The sequence below is a fragment of the Notechis scutatus genome, chromosome 1 (assembly GCF_049901735.1).
Source record: "Notechis scutatus isolate UNSWTSFEM ecotype Mainland chromosome 1, rNotScu1.2, whole genome shotgun sequence".
Taxonomy (NCBI): domain Eukaryota; kingdom Metazoa; phylum Chordata; class Lepidosauria; order Squamata; family Elapidae; genus Notechis; species Notechis scutatus.
In genome coordinates this window covers 152,262,204-152,284,732 of record NC_142009.1, presented here as the reverse complement: position 1 = coordinate 152,284,732, position 22,529 = coordinate 152,262,204, and the positions used below count along the sequence as shown (strand labels likewise).

General features: G+C 39.2%; 1 protein-coding gene across 1 annotated transcript in view; it reads left to right on the top strand.

Moving 5' to 3' along the window:
• The first annotated feature begins 6,225 nt into the window (after positions 1 to 6,225).
• LOC148133046 (uncharacterized) overlaps positions 6,226 to 22,529 on the top strand; it is a 31,549-nt gene continuing 15,245 nt past the window's right edge. Inside the window, exon 1 of the mRNA XM_087952615.1 lies at positions 6,226 to 6,303. Within this exon, the coding sequence (XP_087808741.1) occupies positions 6,226 to 6,303 (78 nt within the window). The remainder of the gene's footprint in view (positions 6,304 to 22,529) is intronic.

Sequence of the window (22,529 nt, the reverse complement as noted above, 5' to 3'; positions counted from 1 at the left end):
GCTCAACTTGGAACTGCCCTTAAAAATTACTTGCAAATTACATTGGTCTAAAATGTAGCATGGTCAAATGCAATAATATGAGTGTTGTGTTTTGCCAATTGTTTTCCAGGTACAATTTAAGCTTCTGGTTTTAACTATAAGTTCTTCATGGTTTGGCATCTAGGGAGCTGCAGGACTGCCCACTTCAGCCAGTGCCACCCTGATTGAACAGAGAAATACTGTTACTATTCCCACATTCCTTATTAACATTTTGGAAGCTGTTGCAGATGTTCTTGTTCTAGAAAGCTTTTCCTTTATTTTATTGTGCCATCTACATTTTCTATTTTGATTGTTTGTAGGTTTCTGTTTGCATTGTGTTGACCTACTTGTTTTTTATAGTTGTTACATTGAAGATATTTCATAATCTGATATTATAGTAGAGTGGAAAACAAATAATTTTTCAACACAGATTTTACTTATTCTCCTACAAATAGCAACAGCACATCGATTTATACATGCCCCATTGTGCTTTACAGCACTCTGTGGAGGTTTACAATGTTGGCATATTGCTCCCAACAATCTGAGTTCTCATTTTACTGACCTCAGAATGATGGAAGACTGAGTCAACCTCATCAGGATTGAATCCCTCTCTGCAGTACTGAATTCTAATCACTGCACCCATTAGGGTCCTCAAATTCTGAACAGGCAGACTTATAAACTGTTGGATATGTATACAGTATCTTTGTCTTCATTTATCAACAAGCAAGTAAGGGCAGGGCCTCCTTATTGCCTTTTATCCTCTTTCTAATGGAGTCTTGGCTTAATGGGAAGAAAGCTAAAAAAAAAGTGTTCCTGAACTGCAGTCTTGTCTACAGTGACCAATTCCCTTTTGGAGATGAATCAGCATAATATAGAAAGAGATTACCTTGGAGAGACTAGATAGAGACAACAGTTGAAAAAATATATATACAGTAGATTAAGTTTGGGAAATAGAGGAAGCTTCAGGAATTCATAATACCCCACCCCCTTAATTCACTGGAGTATAAAAGGGAAGGAGGGAGACCATCAGATTTTACATTGTAAACAGCAATCATAGTATTATACTGAACTATCTACAGAGATTTTGGGAATTTGAGGCACTCTTTTGCAGTAGTTCCACTTCTTCAGTGGGTAGTTTTATTCAATTGGTGGTATGTGTGTGTGAGAGAGAAAAAATGACCCATTGGCTTCTGATATGTGGAATGCAGCCATGGTTAGTTTCCTCTCCCTTCCACTTTAATGTCTATGTTTAGCTACAGGGGTAAGGATATCCAATGGTCCATATCTGACTTCCAACTTTACATTGGCACTCCAGAGAAGAAGGGAAATGTTGTTGACCTCCTGCCATAATGACTAGAAGTTATAAGGGCCCAGATGGAGAGGACTCACTGAAGATAAACCCAGGTAAAATGGGATTACAGTTTGTACTGCAGGGTTATCTGGCTAGATAGGCACTACCCAGGAAGGAGCTGGTTTTCAACTTAGATAATCTTTCTGGACTCATTGCTCCTTTTGGACCAATAAAAGGAGGCCATGGGTAGAGAATACTTTGCCCAGCTTTGGATGGTGTACGAGTTGCAAACTCACATAGTGCAGGATGATCTAACTGCAAAACTCTCACCCACATTATCGTCTGGATGGATTACAACAATGCACTTTACATGGGGCTGCTCATGAAAGATACTCAGAAACTGCAACTGGTCCTAAAGGTAGCTGCCGATGTAATGATTGGCTCCTGCACTGGGAGTAGAAACAGATTTGTTTTGCCTTCCTTACATTGGTTCTCTTAATTTCACCACCTTTTATTTTATTTTATGTTTTTATTTGTGTTTTTGATGGAGGGTTTTCTGTCTTTGTTGTGGGTTTTATGATGACACATTTATTTTAATTGCAGTGTGGATGTTTTAACTATTATATTTTATAATATGAGAGTAGTTAGCATAAAGAAGTTTAAAAATAAATAAAATCAATGTATTTGGAATCAATGGAGTGCAAATAAATTTGGGGGGTGGGAATTAAACTTGAAAGAGGAAAACATCAATTTTTCTCTGTGCTTGCATAACCTGTTACTCATTGGCTATTTTTCTTTCAAGACGGTAAAAAACAGTCTCTGCATTTTGTACATGCAGAAAAATAAATCAATTCATCTTAAGACAGGGATATATAAAAACAAAGCAGCATTGTTAATGCAGCAGACCTTTTTACTTTTCAAAAATAGAACTTGGGTTTAAATAATGACAATATATTAAGGGTGACTCCTGAGTTTAAAAATACAGAATCAGCATCATTAAAATCTTGTTATCCTTTGTTCTTTATATTGGGTTGCCTATGTTAGGAATCCAGGAACATTTTGGAAAATGGGGATAAGTGCAGAAAACACACCACAAATAGTAGAAAGTTCGAGGCACTGAACTTCAATTTCCATAGCAGAAACTCTTCTTTTTTTATATATAAAAATTTTATTTGGGTTTTCACAAAACATAACACAAGTAAAATTTCTTTTTTTGAGAATAGTATAGTCCTGGGTTATCACTTCTCCATACAGACACAAGTTCAATTTCATATTCATCTTTTGTTCTATTCCATATCTTATTACTATTTTAACATTTTCTCAATAATTTTTCCCTTCCCTTAGTTTTCTCAATCTTACTTTTAATTATCTCATTCCTTTCTAAATTCAATTATATATATCTTTTTCTAAGTTGCAATACCTTTCTAGTCATTATATTTATACTTTTGTCTGTCTTGTTTCAATTTCATATTTTCTTTTCTCATTAAGCAAAATTTTCCCTGTAGTTACTAATTGGAGTATGACACCTTTGTATCTTTTAATTTTTATCCATTCAACTCTTATTTAAACTTCAATTTATGCCTTTACGATTATAACATTCAATATAACACATAACTTCCAGTTGAATTCTGCTTGGTACATTCTTAAAATACGCACTAAGTTCTTAAAGAGAAAAAATATATATAACAATAATAAATAAAATACTTATTCTATTCCAATTCAGCTCTATCATTAATGTTAGTTATAATCTTTGACATCTTTAACATTTCTTTTCAATAGGATATCATACTCCTAGGAACACTGATAATATTTCCATAATTTTTTCATGTTTCTTTCATATTCCTCTTCACTTAATTTTTTATAACAGATTTATAATGATTAAAATGTTTCCCTCCTTTCCTAATTTCATTCTCTCATTCTCTTTATTTCATTTATTTATTAAACATTCCAATACATTCCAATGAGTATTTTATCTATCATTTTAATCACACTTCTTTCATATTTTCAAAGTTCATTTCTATTTCTAATATAACAATACTATCTTATGTACCCTTGAAGAATCCCCCTTTCAATTAAGTTTTCACCCGTTATCTCTGTGTCTTCTAAATAGGCTTATACCCTTAATCCTTGTCCATTTTCCCTGTTTTTCTATGTCCTGTTTCTGTCCTTTATAATTTATTTTCCTTTCCTTCTTCCCCCTCTTCTTCTCCCTTCCCTTTTTGACCCCTTCTCTCTTGAATTCTGATTCTTTCTTCTGTAATCCTCTCTTCTGTTTCTTCCTAATGTTGTAATTACTTTTCAAACTATTCTTTTGGGGGGTTGTTTTTTCAGATCTTAAATTTTCCACTCTCTTTTCCCCCTTTCCTTTCTTTTCCCCACATAGAAATACTTGGTCATTGAAGATGGCTTCTTCTTTATCCCACCCTTCTTGTTCTACAGGCATTTCTTGTTGTTTCTCATAGTTCAGGATCTCCATTTCTAAAAATTGAAATATGAAGCCAAAAGAACCTCTTCCTTCTTGTGCATCTTTCTGTTTTTTAAGTTCCATTCTCAATTCTTCCAAGAGTGATACCATTTTAAAAACTTTTGAACAACCACCCGATTAATTTTATTCCTTTATGTCCAATAGCCAAAAATCCAAAAATCCAAAAATCACCAAGTAATCCAAATAATCCAAAGCTGTTTCTTCTTGCTTCTTTTTTCCACTTTCTCTTCCTGGTGTTCTCTTGTCTTGTTACAAAGTTTCAGTTAAAATGTATCTTTTAGGAATCTTGTTAAAGTTTCACTGTTAATTCCTTTCACTTCCAGGTGGTCTCCTCCATTTTTCCAGATCCCACCCTTTTGTTTTTTTCCTTCTTTTAAAAGTTTTTGAGAATCCAGAAATCTTTATTATCCCTTTGACATTTTATTTTCAGCTTAAATACCTGTTAATGTCAAAGTGGATTTTTGCCAGTTTCTTGCTTAAATCACAGATCACAGTTGTCAATATAGCAGAAACTCTTCTGTAAATGCCCTTTGGTTTTGGTTCTTCAATTATGACAGGATTAACTTGTTTAATTCTCTGATTTTTTTTCCTACTCATGTTCCCTTTTAATGCCAGACAGGCTGATTAAATGCTGAATTAAATTTGCCTAGTGGAGGAAATTGGTTGTACGGTAACTTGTAACCATATATACATAGGATATAATCTCCTCTAATAGGCAAACTTGGGAACATAGAGAATACCCAAGATGAACCAGGAGCTGAGCTAAATATTCAAGGACAGAGAGGGGGGGGGGAGGGGGGAGAGTATAAACACACACACACATATACATAGTTGCAACCACTAGACCACCATGCCCTAGACAGACAGACAGATAGACAGACAGACAGACAGACAGACAGACAGACAGACAGATAGAGAGATAGATAGATATGGGGCACAGTGGCCTAGTGGTTGTGACACTGGGCTATTCAAGATCCAAGTGCCACATGATGGCATTTCCTGCCCCAGTTCCTGCAAAAACTGCAGTCAGGAACAGCATACATTGAACAGCCAACCAAGTAGCTGGCATTGTGGACAGGAACATCTCTACAGAATATTGGCTAGACTTTCCTAAGTATATATGGGACAGCCCACAAAAGGTTGTGGAGAATAAGCAAAGATCCTGTGACTTCCAGATCCAAACAGATAGGAAGGTATTAACCAACCAACCAGACATTGTGGTCATAAACAAGGATCAAAAGACAATGGTGATGATAGATATAGTGATATCAAGTGACATTAGAAAGGAGTATGAGAAATTGGAGATGTACCAAGGTCTGAAGGAGGAACTGGAGAGGATAGAGTAATACAATAACCATTACTTTCTTATATGTATTTGGGTAATATAGACATTAATGTGCTTTCTAAAATAATATGAACACCTTTGTAAACCCATATATTTTGTGAATAAATTAATCATAATGGATTAGGTCCCATATGTTATTTAAAGTTAAAAATGATGCCTTTAATTTCAATGAATGCACAAAATTGGAATTCAACTCACAGTTTCTGCCTCGCTGCATTTTGTCAAAAGCTCACCAGTGTCACACAATTGAGATTTTATACTGTTGCTAATCTCTACATTTGCACACAAGGATTAATTTGAAAGATCATTTTTTTTAAAAAAGCATTCAAATCAGGGCTATGGAACATGTGATCTTCCAGATGTTGCTAACACAACTTTGAGCATTTATTTTATTGACTGCACTTGTGGGAGTGATGGGAACTCTAGTTTAGCAACATCTGAAGGGCCCCAAATTCCCAGTCTTTGATTTAAATTACAGTAAATTAATCCCAAAACCTTTTGATTGGAGTGGAATAGTTTTCCATGATTTTGGAACAAACTTCTATGGTTTGCATATTTTAATGTGCAACCCAGGTGAGGAAAAAATAGGCAATTACCTCTTCCACACACCACACTCCATCCCAGGTATAAAGCATTCCCAATCTATTTTATTGTCCTTGAATTGTTGCCCATATTTCTTTTAATGATTCTAATCCATACGACTCCCAGATATGTGCAGCATTGTTTAGCCAAAGCTGGGGCTCTTTCTGAATTACTTCAGTCAATCACTATCAGGACAACCCCCTAGTTGTGATCAACCAAGTGATGCTGACCTGATCTTGTTCCAACAGCGAGAGACTGTAAAGGTTTGGAATGGGAAGAATAGGCTTAAAACCAACCCTGACAAAAGTTAATAGCTGTGGGTACATAGTTCTTCCAGTATAGGAGATTTTCTATCTGCATTCCTAATAGGATGGCATTTCCCCAGAGAATATTGGTGCACAGTTTCAGGATATTGAAGAGCAGGTGGCAGCTATTATCTGGAAAGCCTTCTTAAGATCTATCTGCTTAGTCACTTCACAAATGGACTATTATAATTCTTTCTACATGGATCCCCTTGTAGATCACTTGAAAGCTACAACTAGTCCAGAACACAGCCATGTGGGCAGTTATGGGCATAACTTGGTATGTAACAACTCTGCTATGTAAGCCCCACTGCCTAGCAATGCAGATTCAAAACAGAATGCTGGTTATCACCTATAAAATTCTTCATGGCAGTAAAGCTAGTTATATGGAGGACAATCTTTCTTTCATTCTTCTGTCCATCCCATAAGAAATGACCATGGTCTCTCAAGTAATAAAATCTAATAGAAGGCTAGCAAGTCAACCTTCTCTGTTGCAGGATCTGCCTTCTGGAGTAGAATTTCCCCTGAGGTTTGAAAGCTCCGACCTTGATATCCTTAAAATGGCCTTGAAGATCTGGGATTAATTGGGCGGGAGGTGTGTCCCCACCTGGATTGAATTAATGGATGTGTTATCATAATTTTTAAAGTTTTGTGTGTGTAAAATACTCTGAGCCATTCAGGATCACTGTTCAGTTGGGGTGCTTGAAACTCTTATTAATAAATATATAAGCATTTAACTGAGCTTTCAGGTGAGAATCAGCATTACTATTGTTATTTGTTCTGTCTCCTCTTTGAGATTATATATATTGGACAATCTAGAAATAGAAGAGGTTATTTCATAAACCATATAAACTATGTTTATCGCTTTGGAATACAGTCTGGTCTTGAGCCAACAGAATCAGACTTAAGAGCTGGGACTAAAGTAGCATTTGCTACTGTGTTTTAAATCCAACCCAAAATTGCATCCAAATATTAAGTGAGAGCTAACTGAGACTGAAGCAGAAAATGGTACTAAGGGAGCAGTGCATACAAGGTTCATGGCCTTCTAAAAGACATCTTTATCAAGCTCACTGTAAACATTTGTTGCATTAATTAATGACCCAGATGGTGAACAACATCAATGTATTTAATCAATGTGAAAGGAAGGAGCAAAGAAAAAGAAAAACCCAACCAAATGTCTACTGAACATTTTGAGTATTATTTTCCAGCATGAAAATGAAAACATATGCAGGTGATCTTGATCTCTGAAACCAGTTGATATGCTATATTCATAAAACCTGATCATTATGTTCAAGTGCTGTCTAATGCTTTCTTTGAAATTTCTAATCTTAATGTAGTATATAACACTAGAAGTGATCTTCTTCCCTCCATTTATTTAATATACACAATCAGCTTAAGGAATTGTACTTTGACACTGTTGATGGAAGGGCATTCTCCCTTGCCCAATACTCATTCATGGGTAAAGAGCAATCTGCATACAAAACACAACTCTGTTTTCCAACAGTGGAGAAAGCTCAGGGAGTTTAGGAGTTATCATGTCTCCTTACAATGCCCATTATTTGCCACCTGAGGCCACCATTTCACTCTGTCTCTCTTCTAGTTTATTCATGTATTTAAAATATGTATAGCCCTCTCAACAGTCAGGTGCCTATATAACCAAATGACATAAAAATATCCAGTGAAATGCACAATAATGGTCAAAAAACCAAAATCAGTTTAATAATGGTAATAAAAGCTAATCCTGGCAGCTTCTTTTCCTGGGCATGTACAACAGTTTTTTTCATTTCAGTGTTTGAATAAGCAGTGGAGATACCAATATTACAATATCCCTGGCCAGAGAATAGCGGAACCAGCTGGAAGTATAATTTCTACCAATAAGCTCATCAAAGGTGCTTTTGACTTGTGAGACTGTCCCCAAATATAAAAGTTTGATGTTCTCATCAATTATTTCCTCAGGATAGCGAGCTTACCATTTTTGAGTTCATTTATATTTATGTGCGTTTATTTCACAGATGTACATTAAATATAACTCAGGCTTTACATTGCTGGCTTATAGATGGGGAAAAAAGGTTGTTAAGCATCTTCTGTTCATTCAGAACACAGCTATTCCCCTTGAAGTGCATATAACAGCATTTAGCCAATAAGTCACCCTGACAGAAAAGCTACAAATAACATATTAATTTACCATCATGCCACCTGATCTACCCTTTTGCTTGGGAAAGCTTCAAAAGATTACTTACCTGTGAAGCAGCATGATTTTATGGCAGATCAAAATGGCCAATCTGATTTTCTTTCACACATACAAATATGTACCATTTCCGTGAGACATCAGATATGAAATTTCATTCAAAGGCTTCAAAAGGAAAAGCATTTTTAAAAAGATATAGATATGTTCCACAATCTATATTTCCTGAAATAAAGACAGGGGGATCCAAATACAAATCCCACTGACATTCAGCCAAGGAACTCATCAGATGATTTTTTGATAAGTCACAATTTCTCAGATTTATCCCTATCAGTAATGTTTTTATACAATGAGAAAAAGAATTGTGTGGGCTCCTGTAGAAATAGTAAGATTTTTAAAAAAAAAAAAAAAAAAAGACTAAAACAACCAGCAGTCTCTGAAATATAGCCATGGTAGAAGCTCTGAGAAGAACATTTTTACAAAATTCATTTTTCTCCCTTTGGTCCACCAAAAGTATCCCATCTATAAGGGAGGAAATGCATTCCAGAGGAATAAAAGGAATACATAAATAAAAAAAATAAGGAATCAAAAATAAATAATATCATTCCAGGTATTATATGTGAGAAAAAAAAGGATGAAGAAAGCCCCTTAATAATAATTCACAGAGTATATTGTATGCGCAGATAGCAGAGTGTTCAGTCTGGCATGATTTTGTCTATAAGAATGAAACACTAAAGAACCTAGCTTGGAAAAAAACAATCCAATTCTTTGCTTGGGGGAAGAGACATGAAGTGTTAGGATAGTGGAGCAAGGTAAGATTCTTCATGTCAACAATCAGATATGATTGGTTAAGTGATGATATGGTAGTTTATTGTTTACTATGTGATCTTTATTAAGAATTGTACAGCATAGCAGTCACATCATTGTCATTATCATCATCACCGTCATTTTCATCATCTTCATTCCTGCAACAGAATATTAGCAATGTCTACCGGTCATGGAAAGATTTCTGTTTCCCCAAATAATAGCAATTTACACAGCAAAATCTTGCAGAAATGTAACATTCTCAGACTACCTTAGTCCAAGTATACAGACTAGCAGCCAAGAATCCAGCATAGATAGACCTGATTTCTTGTATTTAGACAGCCCAGCTAAGATACCTAAGTAGCTTTGAGACCTAATTTTCAACAAAATTGCTTCCGGATAATATCACCTGGTTAAGATAATCAACCCCTTGTGACTAAGAACCAGACACAATGTTTTTCCTCAGAGCCACATTGGTAACATGTAAACTGTTTATTTTCTTCCTGCTGGAGAAATTAAAGACAGTTAATTGCACAGATCTTTTATTCCACAAAAAGCCTCATTACTTCACCAGGAAACAGAGAATTAAGTTTGACCAAAGATTATTGGGCAAAACACTCATCATTTATTTTTTCTTGGCTGAAAAAACCCAACAGCTTTAGGAATTTCAATGGTTTAAAAAAGGCAAACGTATCAAAAGCAGCACCAGTATAATTTTGAACAGAAGTTCATAGAGAATAAAATAAAAGTACATAACAATTGCTGTTCTATAAAAGTATCTCATTAAAAAGAATGACCAATGTTCAAAGAAAATAGATGCATCTCCAGGGACCGTTTCATTCCAGATGTCCCCAAGATGCTTTTTTCAAAAGGCAACTTTGAAAGACTTTGTTGTTGTTTTTCTTTGAAAATGTTTTGCTTCTCATCCAAGAAGCTTCTTCAGTTCTTTCATTCTAGACATTTTTTAAAAGAGAACTAATTAGATGTCATTATTTCAGTTAGAAGGAAAATTGCATGAAATAAATCACAGCATAAGCAATAGAGTTTCTGTCTGCTATGAATAGCTTCAGTTTTCTGCATTGGACTTCTGACACCAGCATAGCCACAATTTCCCCCCCTAAAATGTCAACTTTTCTTCATAAAATATATCATGAAAGTCTACTTCACTGTCTAGAGAAACTGATTTATTATGCTTGTTTTCTCTTTAAATCCCGGCCTAATACATGTATTGCTTTAAAATCTGTGAAGCTTAAGCAAAGACAAAGACAAGTAATTGAAATCTCACATCCTCATTTTTAGACATTTGAAGCACTGCACAGAAAGACCCATTATTGGGTAGATTAAAACATAATGAATGTCTTGCACCTAAAAGTTGTTATGTTGCAAACCACACATCAGTTGTATAGAGAATCTATAGGTACTTGAGAAATTGCATTAGTTAGCAAGTGAGCTTTGAGAGTCTCTGTTACAACTCCTGAATCCAACTCACATTCTTCAGGGTTGGCAACCTGACCTAACATCCTCCACACCACTGCTGATAAAATCGGTGCCTCCATCTATGACAGACTATGTACTTAGTTCTCTTCATCACAGTTCAAGCATGTAAAATTCAGTTGAAGGTATCATTTATTCATTTAAAGCAGGAGTGTCAGACTCAAGGCTTACTGACCGGATTTGGCCCATGGGGTGCTTAGATATGGCCCATAGGACCGGCCTGGAAATAACAAAGGACTGGCCTGCGGTGTTTCTGCTGGCAAAAATGGGGCATGGGCAGCCCTTTTATGGCCTGGATGGTCTCCTGCAGCACCCTGCTGGCCAAAATGTCTGTGCCATCTCCTCCCCCCACCCCCAGCTGACCCACGGAGGACAACTACAATGCTGATCCAGCCTACCAAGAAATCCAGTTTGACACCCCTGATTTAAAGGATGTCCAATATTCCATAACAGCCTCAGTTTGCTCTATCGTCAGTGGTCATTTAAAATGCCCCATGTTTGTGCTATGCCTTGTCACTGCAATTAGCTATAGGTTCATATAAAGGAACTTGTACATAATATATAACAATGCCCTCATCCTGAATAATGTTCTTTAAGCACAAGAAAGAAAAGGAAGGGCAAAAACATTGTTATGAATTGCCATTGTCCTACTACCTAACTAAACTTCCTACCTGATGATCCCTATCTATAATATATTTCAAATTAAAACACCTCTTAGTGTTGTGAACTAAAGAAATGTAATTAATAAAGATTCATTTGCATAGCAGGATCGTAATCCTGCATTTCCTATTGGCCCATATAGTGGCAAGTTATGATTGGTTCATTCCGAGATTGGCTATTAGCGGGCCGAGTCCCATTGGACGAGGTTCAAACCCTATAACAACATTCATTGGTCATCCGGATGGCAGTTCACTCTATAAAAGGGTGGCTGCTAACCGGGGGTTTTTTGTCTCTGTCATCATGCTTTAAATAAAGAGCTGAAGTTCACAAGAAGCAGTTTCGTCTCCATTTCTACGCCCATGCCTCATACTTAACACTGGCGACGAGGATGGGATGCGGAGACAATAGAGCTGGCTAAACCCTACAGAGCACCAACCGAAGCACGTGGCTGAGAGCGCGCCTACATCGGCAGGATGTCAGGCGGCGCTATACCACCCGCTCCTTTTGACCCAGAAAAAGAAGACTGGGAGTCGTATATGGATCGTTTTCAGATATTCTTGGAAACCAACAATTTAGAGGACGTTTCCGCCAGCAAGAAAAGAGCAGTGTTTCTGATTTACTGAGGGCCTGCCGTATTCCGGGTGGCTAAAGCACTTGCAAAACCGGCTGAAGTAAAAGAAATGGATTGGGACACCCTTGCACCTCTCCTGCGGGCTCATTATGCATCCACTGCATCAACACGGGTCCGAAGACGTGAATATTACCAGAGGGACCAACAGAAAACCCGGAGCTGCATAGTTCTGGGATTAGATGCACCACACGGGCGCAGAAGGCCTATGGAGAAAGGCAACGTCAGCTTTCCAGCGGCCGTCACCTATGCTACTGCAGCAGAAGAAACCAGGAAGTCGGCTGCTCGAAGGCGCCGCAACCACTCACTGCTTCGTCGACTCGCCCATGACACTTCACCTGGTTTAGAGAAGTTCTTGGCAACAGCCCATCACAAGAATCGTAATCCAGGGAGTTTCCGGTTTGTCGGCTTCGCGAGCGGTAGGGATTCGCGAAGCTGCGCGATCCCTGCCGCGCTAGCCGTTTTGGGGCTCCGACCCGGACGGGTGCGGAGCAAGGCTGCCCTGCAGGGGTAGCTGAAGGTAAGGGGATCCGGAGGAAGGGTTTGGGGGTGTTGCAGACCCCTCCCTGGCGGCAGAACCCCCTGTTACCAGGACGGTGCAGCGGCGGTCCGCAATGGCCGCCACAAAGAAGTTGACAGCCGAACAGGCAAGTATGCGCAGGAGGAAGAAGAGAAAGTTATTGAAAGTGAAAGTTCTTCTTGGTCGACCCAGGGCTTTGAGATTTATCTAATTTAATTCCTGGAAAAGATGGTTTTCTGATGATTTCTTCCACAGAGAAAAAAAGCGGCTATTTTGAGGTGCTGAAGGGAAAGTTTACTCTCCTCCCGACGGAATTAAGCCGGAAGGAGAGGATAAAGAAAATATATAAATTTGGATCTTGTTGGAGGAGATGCCTTGAAGACTTGAGGACAGAAATACAATCTTAATAAGGCTTTAAAATATAGACTTGGATTCTTTTTTTTTTATTTGTTTGATACCACCCCTGGAAGAGGAAGGGGAATTTTGGCTTGCTTGGATTTATTGAGGATTGTGGATTTTGGGATTGTTTTGCCTTTCTCTCGGAATATTTGGTTGGTGTAAGAAGAAAGAGGAATAAAGAAAAGAAAAGATTTATTTATAATGGCTTTCCTTTTGAAGACCTGAGGATGAATATGAGCAAACAAAAGCAGCCTGCAAAGATGGCATGGAAAAAGCTTTTCTATTTCTAGAAATGGCGCTGGTCAATTACCAACAGACAATGGAACAGATGGAAACGGAAGAAGAACAACAAGGAAGAGCGAAGACGCCATCTTCATTGAATCCCAAAACTTATCTAAGGAAGAAGGAAGGAAAGAGCAAGGAAAATGAAGGACTTAAGATCTAAAAAAACATTTGAGAAAGAGAAAAAATATGATGCAAAGTAAATATAATGATAACAAACAAGAGAAAAAGGGAACACAACAGAGAAGGGATCCCAGCAAGGCAGAGGTTAGAAGAAGAAGGGGGTAGGAAGATTTGGTGGGGGAAGAAAGAAAGGGAAAGGCGGAGAAAAGCCTCAAAGCTTTAAAATTGGATGGGAGAAGAGGATTTTTTTAGAGACAAAGGATGAAATATAATTTTCTGTAAGAAAGATTCTGCTAAGGTACAGAAGATGGTATTGTAACATTTATATTTGAAATAGTAAATTAGAATGGTTTAAGATTTAATAAGAAATTAAAATGTTGAAGTTTTTAATAATGATTGATTTTTAAAATGTAATAAAATATCGAAGGAAAGGAGGATACAATGTATTTAAACATTTTTGGTGGATAGAATGTACCAAGCAGAACCAAATTGGGTATTTGTTATGCTGAATGTTAATTTTACTAACTTAGGGGAGGATAGAAAGGCATCATACTCTGATTAGTGATTTCAGGAGAAATTTTTTTTATAAGAAGAGATAGAGGGATAAATGAATGGGCAAAAGATACAAATTTAATGATTTAATTAAGATGGATTAAATAAGATAGAAATGTGAAGAGTGATATGTGCTAGTATTTTAGCCCATGCAAAGAGAGGTAACTGGGGCCAAGGTACTTTACTAAAAGATTTTTTTATGTTTGTTTGTGTTTGTTTGTGTTTTATGAGAATATTGGGGAAATTATTGTAGAAAGACAGGGAAAGATTTAATATGTAATGATTTGTTTGTTGTTGAAACTTTTAATAAAACTTGTTTAAAAAAAAAAAAAAAAAGAATCGTAATCCAGAGAGTGATGAAGAAGAAGTCATCAGGATTCTGGGCAATCAAAGTCCACGAACTCTAAGGACTCCGCACAAATGCACAAGTTGTGGAGCCACCCATAAAAGACTCAACTGCAAATTCCGCTACGCACTCTGCCATGCCTGTGGGAAGAGAGGCCACATCGCACGGGCCTGCAGAAGCAAGAGAGAGTTCAACCCGAACCGAAGGGAGAGCAACCTCCGACAACCCACAAGAAACGTTCTTGTAAATCGGCATCGCTTGGGTAACCAAGAGAACAACCACTCCTACAGAAACAGGGCACCGGTTCTTCAAGCAAAACGGGAAGAGGCACACCAAACGACAACCATCGGCCACGCTTCGCTACTAGATGCACAGAAAATCCAAGTGAGAGTCGCCATCGAAAACCAACCTTGCCAAATGGAAGTCGATTCGGGTCGTCCCTCTCGATGGTTTCCTGGAAAACCCTCAAACAACTCATCCCTGCCATCCGTCGTCAGGATCTCAGCACCCAGAAGATCGTCCTCAGGGATTACCAGGGGATCACGATTCCAGTCGCCGGCTTGACTCAAGTCCAAGTAACTTTCAAAAATTGTAGTGCAGCACTTCCATTGACTGTCGTCGATGGTAACCGGCCCAGCTTGCTAGGCCTACAATGGTTCACCCCACTAGGGATTGAATTAGCTGGCATTCACCATGCCGAGAGCAATGATTGGGAAGAGGGTATCATCCAAGAATTCCAGGATGTGTTTTCGGACAACTTAGGCAAGAACAAGGGGACCCCTATATCATTAAGCCTCAATCCAGAAGTAGCCCCTATCCGCCTTAAGCCTCGTCGAGTTACGTTCGCCCTTAAACCCAAGATCGACGAGCAACTTGATAAGTTAATAGCCCAAGGGGTGTTGGAACCTATTGACCATGCCCATTGGGAAACCCCAATCGTAACCCCCATCAAACCGGATGGGTCAATTAGGATTTGTGGAGATTACCGCGCCACCCTGAACCACGCACTCCAACAGAGCGCTTATCCAGTGCCTGTGGTTCAACATCTTCTCCACTCCTGGGCGGCGGGAAGATCTTCGCAAAGTTGGACTTAAGCGCAAGCGTATCAACAACTACCCATTGATACGGAAACCGCAGAGGCACAGACTATCGTTACACCGAGGTGCCTTTAAATGCAACAGACTCCAGATTGGAGTGAGTGTAGCCCCAGGGATATTTCAGAGTCTAATGGAGAGACTTTTGCAAGGCATAAAAGGGGTTGTGCCGTATTATTATTTTTTAAACAAGTTTTATTAATTTTCAAAACACACAAATCATCATTATCCATTACATGTTTAAACCTTTTTCCATTATAAATTTAACAAGTCAGATAAACTATAATTCTGTTTTAAACCATTTCCATATAAACATACAAAAACCTCTTGTCCAATTTCTCTTTACTTCTCTTTACTCTTATTCCATTTCATTATTATTATTTCATCTATTTCTTTCTGACTTAGTTACCATTATTCTCATTCTATATTTCTGCAAGGTTTTATTAATTCTCCCAAAAAAAAAAACATATACACACAACACATAAAACATAAAAAAAATCTTTTTGGAAAGTAACTTGGACCCAGGTATCTCTCTCTTCATGGACTTCAATTATATTCATGCTCATCTTACATATCATTACTTATTTTATTTACCATTCTAAGCCTTCTATATTAACTTCTCCACATATTTCACTCTTCTTAATTCTATCTTAATTAATCATCTTAATTTGAGTCATTATATTTGTATCTTTTGTCCATTCTTTATTGTCCCTTTGTCTCGTTCCTTATTAAAAAAAAGAAGTTTCTCCTGAAATCACTAATCAGAGTATGATGCCTTTCTATCTCCCCCCTAAATTAATCAAATTAACCTTTAAAATAACGCCCAATACCCAATCCGATTTTGCTTGGTACATTCTATCTAAATAGTACATCCAGAGTAATTAAATACATAGTTAAACAATAAATCTAAATATTAAAAACAAATACTATAGTAGAAATTTTATAATAACATCAATACCATAATCTTATTAAACTCTTTAATTAAAACTCAATATTCTAAACCTCCCCTCATATTATTAAATTTTAAAACCAATCATTATTAAACATTTCAACATTTTAATCTCTTATCAACTCTTAAACCATTTAAGTTTTCTATTTCTAATACAATACTACAATATCATCTTATGTACCTTGCAAAATCTTTTGAAGAAATTATACTTTATCCTTTATCCCTAAAAAGATTCCTTTTTTCCCATTTAATTTCAAAACTTTGTAGCTTTTCTCCACCTTTTCCCTTTCTTTCTTCTCCCAACAAACCTTTCTACCCCCCCCTTCTTCTAGCCTCTGCCTTACTGGCTTCCCTTCTCTGTCGTGTTCCTTTTCCTTTTGTTTACTATCATTATATTGATTTTGCACCTTATTTTTCCCTTTCTTAAGTGTTTTTTAAATCTTAAGTCCTTTATTTCTCTTCCTTTCACTCTTCCTTCTTTCTTGGTCGAGTTCTGAAATTTATTAAAAATGGCTTCCTCTCCTTCTTCTTCTTCTGCTGTCTTCATCTGTTGTAATGTTTGTTGATAGTTAATAAGCGCCATTTCTAAAAAAAAGGAAGGCTTCTTTCAAACCAGCTTTACCAATTTTTTTTGCTTGTTCATAATCTTTTCTCAGTTCCTCAATAGAAAGAGCCATTATAAATCTTTTCTTTTCCCCTTCTTTCTTCTTACAACAACCAGAATATTCCAAAGAAAAAATAAAACAGTCCCAAAGTTATCAATCAGTCCAAACCAAGGCAGAGTTCTCACTTTCTCCTCCTGGGGTAGTATCAATCAAAGAAAAAGAAAGTCCAAATCTGTTTCTTAAAATCTTATTGCAATATATTTTAGTCTTCAAATCCTTAAGGCATCTCCTCCAAGAAAGTCTTAGCATACAAATATATTTTTTTTAGTCCTCTCTCTTCCCACTCATCGCTTAAAGCCAGTTTTCACCTAAAAGAAATAGGTTTCTTAATATCCACTTATTTATTCCGTAGGAAAAGAGGGTAAGCTTTCCTTTCAGCACCACCAAACTGCCGCTTTTTTCCTCTTCTAGAAGGTATCATTCAGAAAATCATACTTTTCAGGAATTTTATTAAATATGTCTTAGAGTCCTAGGAACCAAGAAAAACTTTCTCCTTTGAAAAACTTTCTCCACTTCCTCCTGCACATTCTTACCCGGCTGCCAGCTTCTTTGTGGCGGCCATTACGGACCGCCGCTGCACCGTCTTGGGAAAAGGGGGTTCTGCCGGCCGGGGAGGGGGTCTGCAACACCCCCAAACCCCTCTCCGGATCCTCCCTACCTTCAGCTGCCCCTGCAGGGCAGCCTAGCTCCGTACACGTCCGGATCGGAGCCCCAAAAACGGCTAGCGCAGCAGGGATCGCGCAGCTTCGCGAATCCCTGCCGCTCGCGAAGCCGACAAACCGGAAGTCGGTTGTGCCATATTTTGATGACGTTTTAATTGCTGCCCCTAATAAAGAAGAGCTCGAACGGCGTCTCAGACTGGTCCTGCATAGATTCAAAGACGCCGGCCTTAAGGTGAAAAAAAATAAGTGTCAACTGTGTACTGAGCGGGTGGAGTTTCTTGGGTATCTCCTCGATAAACAAGGGATTCACCCCACCGAGACCAAACTCAGAGCAATTAAAAATGCCCCAAGACCTAAAAGTAAGGCTGATCTCCAGGCCTTCTTGGGACTCATTAATTTTTACAACATCTTCTTGCCTCACAAGGCAACAGTAGCTGAACCCTTACATCGACTTCTCGACAAGAAAGCTATTTGGGTTTGGGGTCACAAAGAGGAGCGCTCTTTCAGAAAGGTGAAAGACTTATTAACCTCCGACGCTGTGCTAATGCAGTACAACGAGACTTTGCCATTAAATATTACGTCCGATGCGTCACCGTTTGGGGTTGGAGCCATTTTGAGCCACGTGTTACCAAACGGGAATGAGGCTCCCATTGCGTACTTTTCCCGCACATTATCAAAGGCTGAATGAAACTATAGCCAACTTGACAAAGAGGCTCTTGCTATTGTATCGGCCGTGAAGCGATTTCACGAATATGTTTATGGGCGGCCCTTTACTCTAGTTACAGACCACAAGCCTTTACTCGGCATTTTAGCAGGTGATAAACCAACGCCGCATATATTGTCGCCTAGAATGACTCGCTGGTCAGAATTCCTAGCAGCCTACAACTACGTACTGCAGCATCGCCCGGGGAAAGCCATTCCCCACGCTGACGCTTTGAGCCGTTCCCCACTTCTGGAAACCGTCAGCGACCCAGCTCCAACCCTCACCACGCTACAAATTGAAACTCTCAACTCACCGCCACTAACGGCAAGGGATATCGCCGCCGACACAAAACGGGACTCTATCCTCGCAAGAGTTCTCAGTTGGGTCGAACGCGGGTGGCCAGCCGAAGAAACCCCCGCCACTTTTGCGCCATTCAAACACTGGCAAACGGAACTATTTTCCCAGAAGGGCTGCATCCTATGGGGAGATAGAGTCGTCGTACCAGAGAGACTACAGCGACTCGTGTTGCAAACCCTGCACGAAGGACATCCGGGCATCGTCCGCATGAAGGCTTTCGCTCAAAGCTACGCGTGGTGGCCAGGCATCGATAAACAAATTGAAGCCTGGGTAACCACGTGTAGAAACTGCCAAGAAGTCAGCAACGCCCCACTGAGAGCAATTCCCACCGAATGGGAAACTCCTCGAGGCCCGTGGTCCCGCATCCACTGATTTCGCGGGACCCACTAAAGGACACACTTTTCTCCTAACCGTGGATGCTTACTCCAACTGGCTCGAAATCCACAAGATGAAAAGCACAACTACTGACTCCGTTATTAAAAAACTAGATAGATTATTTGCAACACACGGGTTTCCGGACATTCTAGTTTCCGACAACGGACCCCAGTTCACTGCTCTCACCTTCAAACAATACTTGGCGGACTGGGGCATCCGCCATGCCTTAACTTCGCCGGCTCACCCTGCGGCAAACGGTAGGGTGGAACGGATGGTCCAATTCGTTAAAAAGACACTACAAAAAATGGATCCGGGGGACATTGACGCTAGATTGAACAAAATACTCTTACTACAGCAGATTACCCCCCACAGTGTCACCAACAAGACTCCAGCCGAACTTTTAATGGGGCGGAAGCTTCGCTCCCACCTCGACCGATTACACCCGTCGTATTCGCCAGAGAAACCTTGTGGATCCAGCGGAACGTATCGCCAATTCAAGGTAGGCAACTTGGTCTACGCCAAAAACCTTTCCGGCGAACCGTTGTGGGTCCCAGCCACCGTAGTCTACCTCACTGGCCCTAGATCTTACTGCCTTAAGACGACAGACGGCAAGATATGGAAACGCCACATAGATCAACTTCGATCTCGTTTACAGCCCAATATCCGGACTTCCAAACTCAGGGGGGAAGGGAGTGCCGAGGGGGACGAGGGCCGTATAGACAACGACGTAATCGAGGACAGGCGGCTGCTAAACCGAGTACTCGCGCCACCTGAAGAGGGTCCGGGATCGGGGGCATCCTCCCCACAGAGGAACACCATGGTGGAAACATGCCCGCCCGATCCAGGAATGGACTTAAGGGACCCTGATAGTATCGAAAACAGCACCGCGGAATCAACCCCATGTGAAGACGAGCCTTGCGTTCCGCCGGAACCGAACTTTAAACAAAAACCGGTGGAACAGCGAAAATCGAATAGGCAGGTAAAACGACCTGCATACCTGCGCGATTACGTCACCACGGCCGTCAAATGGAACCCAGGGGGGAGGGGTGTTGTGAACTAAAGAAATGTAATTAATAAAGATTCATTTGCATAGCAGGATCGTAATCCTGCACTTCCTATTGGCCCATATAGTGGCAAGTTATGATTGGTTCATTCCGAGCAATCTGATTGGCTATTAGCGGGCCGAGTCCCATTGGACGAGGTTCAAACCCTATAACAACATTCATTGGTCATCCGGATGGCAGTTCACTCTATAAAAGGGTGGCTGCTAACCGGGGGTTTTTTGTCTCTGTCATCATGCTTTAAATAAAGAGCTGAAGTTCACAAGAAGCCGTTTCGTCTCCGTTTCTACGCCCATGCCTCATACTTAACATTTAGTTTTCCGAATTTCACATATTGTCTTTTTCAGTGTTTCTCGTCGATGTCACTGTCATTGCGGAGAGCCACTGAATGTTGTTTTCTGCAGAATAAGTGTGTCAATCCCAGTGGTGGGATTCAATTTTTTTTTACTACCGGTTCTGTGGGCGTGGCTTGGTGGGCCTGACTGGGGAAGGATACTGTAAAAACTCCAGTCAGGGTTGGCATTTGCCGGTTCTCCAAATTACTCAACATTTCTGCTACCGGTTCTCCAGAACTGGTCAGAACCTGATGAATACCATCTCTGGTCAATCCATTGAGAGGTGGAATGTGCCAGGTGAATGCTGGAGCACAGTTGCTCATGAAAAGACAGTTGTCATCACACTGTAAGGGAATAAACTATCAAAGGCAAAAAATGCCTTTTTTATTTCTTTCTAATACACATCAAGATCAGAGGTGGTATTCAGCAGGTTCTGACCAGTTCTGGAGAACCGGTAGTGGAAACTTTGAGTAGTTCTGAGAACTGGCAAATCCCACCTCTAACTGGAGATTTTACAGTATCCTTCCCCTGCCACGCCCACCAAGCCACGTCCACAGAACCAGTAGTAAAAAAAAAAATTGAATCCCACCACTGATCAAGATGTTTTCAGGTGTTCCATTCATCCCCCAGCAGAAGGAACATACAGAAGGGCATTTCTCAGGTGCAATTTATTAAAAATCAAAGCCCATGCATCTTGCTGCCTCTCTCGATTATGTTAAACTAAAATTGAATTCTTTTAACATATATTTATTGGTGGCTGTAACAACAAGAAGATGTGATAAAGTGAAACCAAAAGGATACATACAATAAAATCAAAAAAGAATATATAGAACAATGTTATTTAGTTATTTAGTTTTTGTAGAAACTAAAGGTATATCCATAAAATGTTAACATAAAACAACTCAACCTTTAACATTATTATTAAATCTAGCCATACAGGTCCAGTATAGGTCCATTTCCTCACATTTAATACAATATGTTGTTTTGATATGTAGTATACCTAGATTATTAATGTGATCCAGTTTGGTGTAGTGGTTAAGGCACCAGGTTAGAAGGCAACAGACCATGAGTGCTAGTCCTGCCTTATTCATAAAGCCAGCTGGGTGACCTTGGGCCGGTCACTTTCTCTTAGCTTTAGGAAGCCAACAATGGAAAACCAAACTGCAGGAGCTTGTCCAGGTAGTCACCAAGTCAACACTGACTTGAAGGCATACACACACACACACACACACACACACACACACAATCTTAGTATTCTATTATGTAGGTGCCTTTAGGTAGTAAACCTGGGTAAGAGAAGAAAAATGGATATTCTATCAATACTAATTACAGTTTTGGATGCTAATGTTACAAGAGAAGGACCAGGGGAGACATGATAGCGGTCTTCCAATATTTGAGGGGCTGCCACAGAGAGGAAGGATTCAAGCTATTTTCTAAAGCACCCGAAGGCCAGACAAGGAAGAAAGGATGGAAACTGAACAAGGAGAGATTTAACCTGGAAATAAGGAGAAACTTTCTGTCAGTGAGAACAATCATTCAATGGAACAGCTTGCCCTCGGAAGTTGTGGGAGCGCCATCACTTGAGACTTTCAAGGAGAGATTGGACTGCCATTTGTAAGAAATGGTGTAGGGCCTCCCGCTTGGGCGGGGGGGGGGGTGGACTAGATGACCTACAAGGTCCCTTCCAACTCTGATTACCTGTTATCTGTAAAGATTATAATTAGTTGACTTTTTTTCAAAATTAAATATAATAAATATGTAATGAAATGAAAAAATGAAGGAGCAACATACAACAGAGTATTTTGTCTCATTAAAATGGAATTCTTTGAGAATCATAGTTTAAGCCATATATAAAACTCTGTAAAATGTTTGGATCCTTCTTCGGAGAAGGGTTGAAAATAGAACAATTGAAGTTGCAGTTTACATTCAGATAATTGAATCAATTAAATATTCTTATTCCAAATTGCAGGAGTTTATGGATCACTTTGGAACTTCTTTTTGTAAGAAAATATTTAGAATCCTCCCTGTACTGATTTTTAGAGGTGCCACAAAGATTTTCTTGTAAGTCAGAGTTCAGAGTATAGCAGAACTATGGCCCAGCCTCATAGAAGTCTATTCAGGGTTTAATGTTTAAGGTTCGGCAAAGAAATAAGTTATGGAGTACAGCTGCTTCTACTCCTATTACATCTTTTTAATTTACATTATTTCGGCAAGCACATAAACAGGATTTTTGTGTTAAATCTCATTTACAAATAAAAATAGTACATATTGCTGCATTAGTTTCTTGCACAGTTGTTTTGCAGGGATATGTC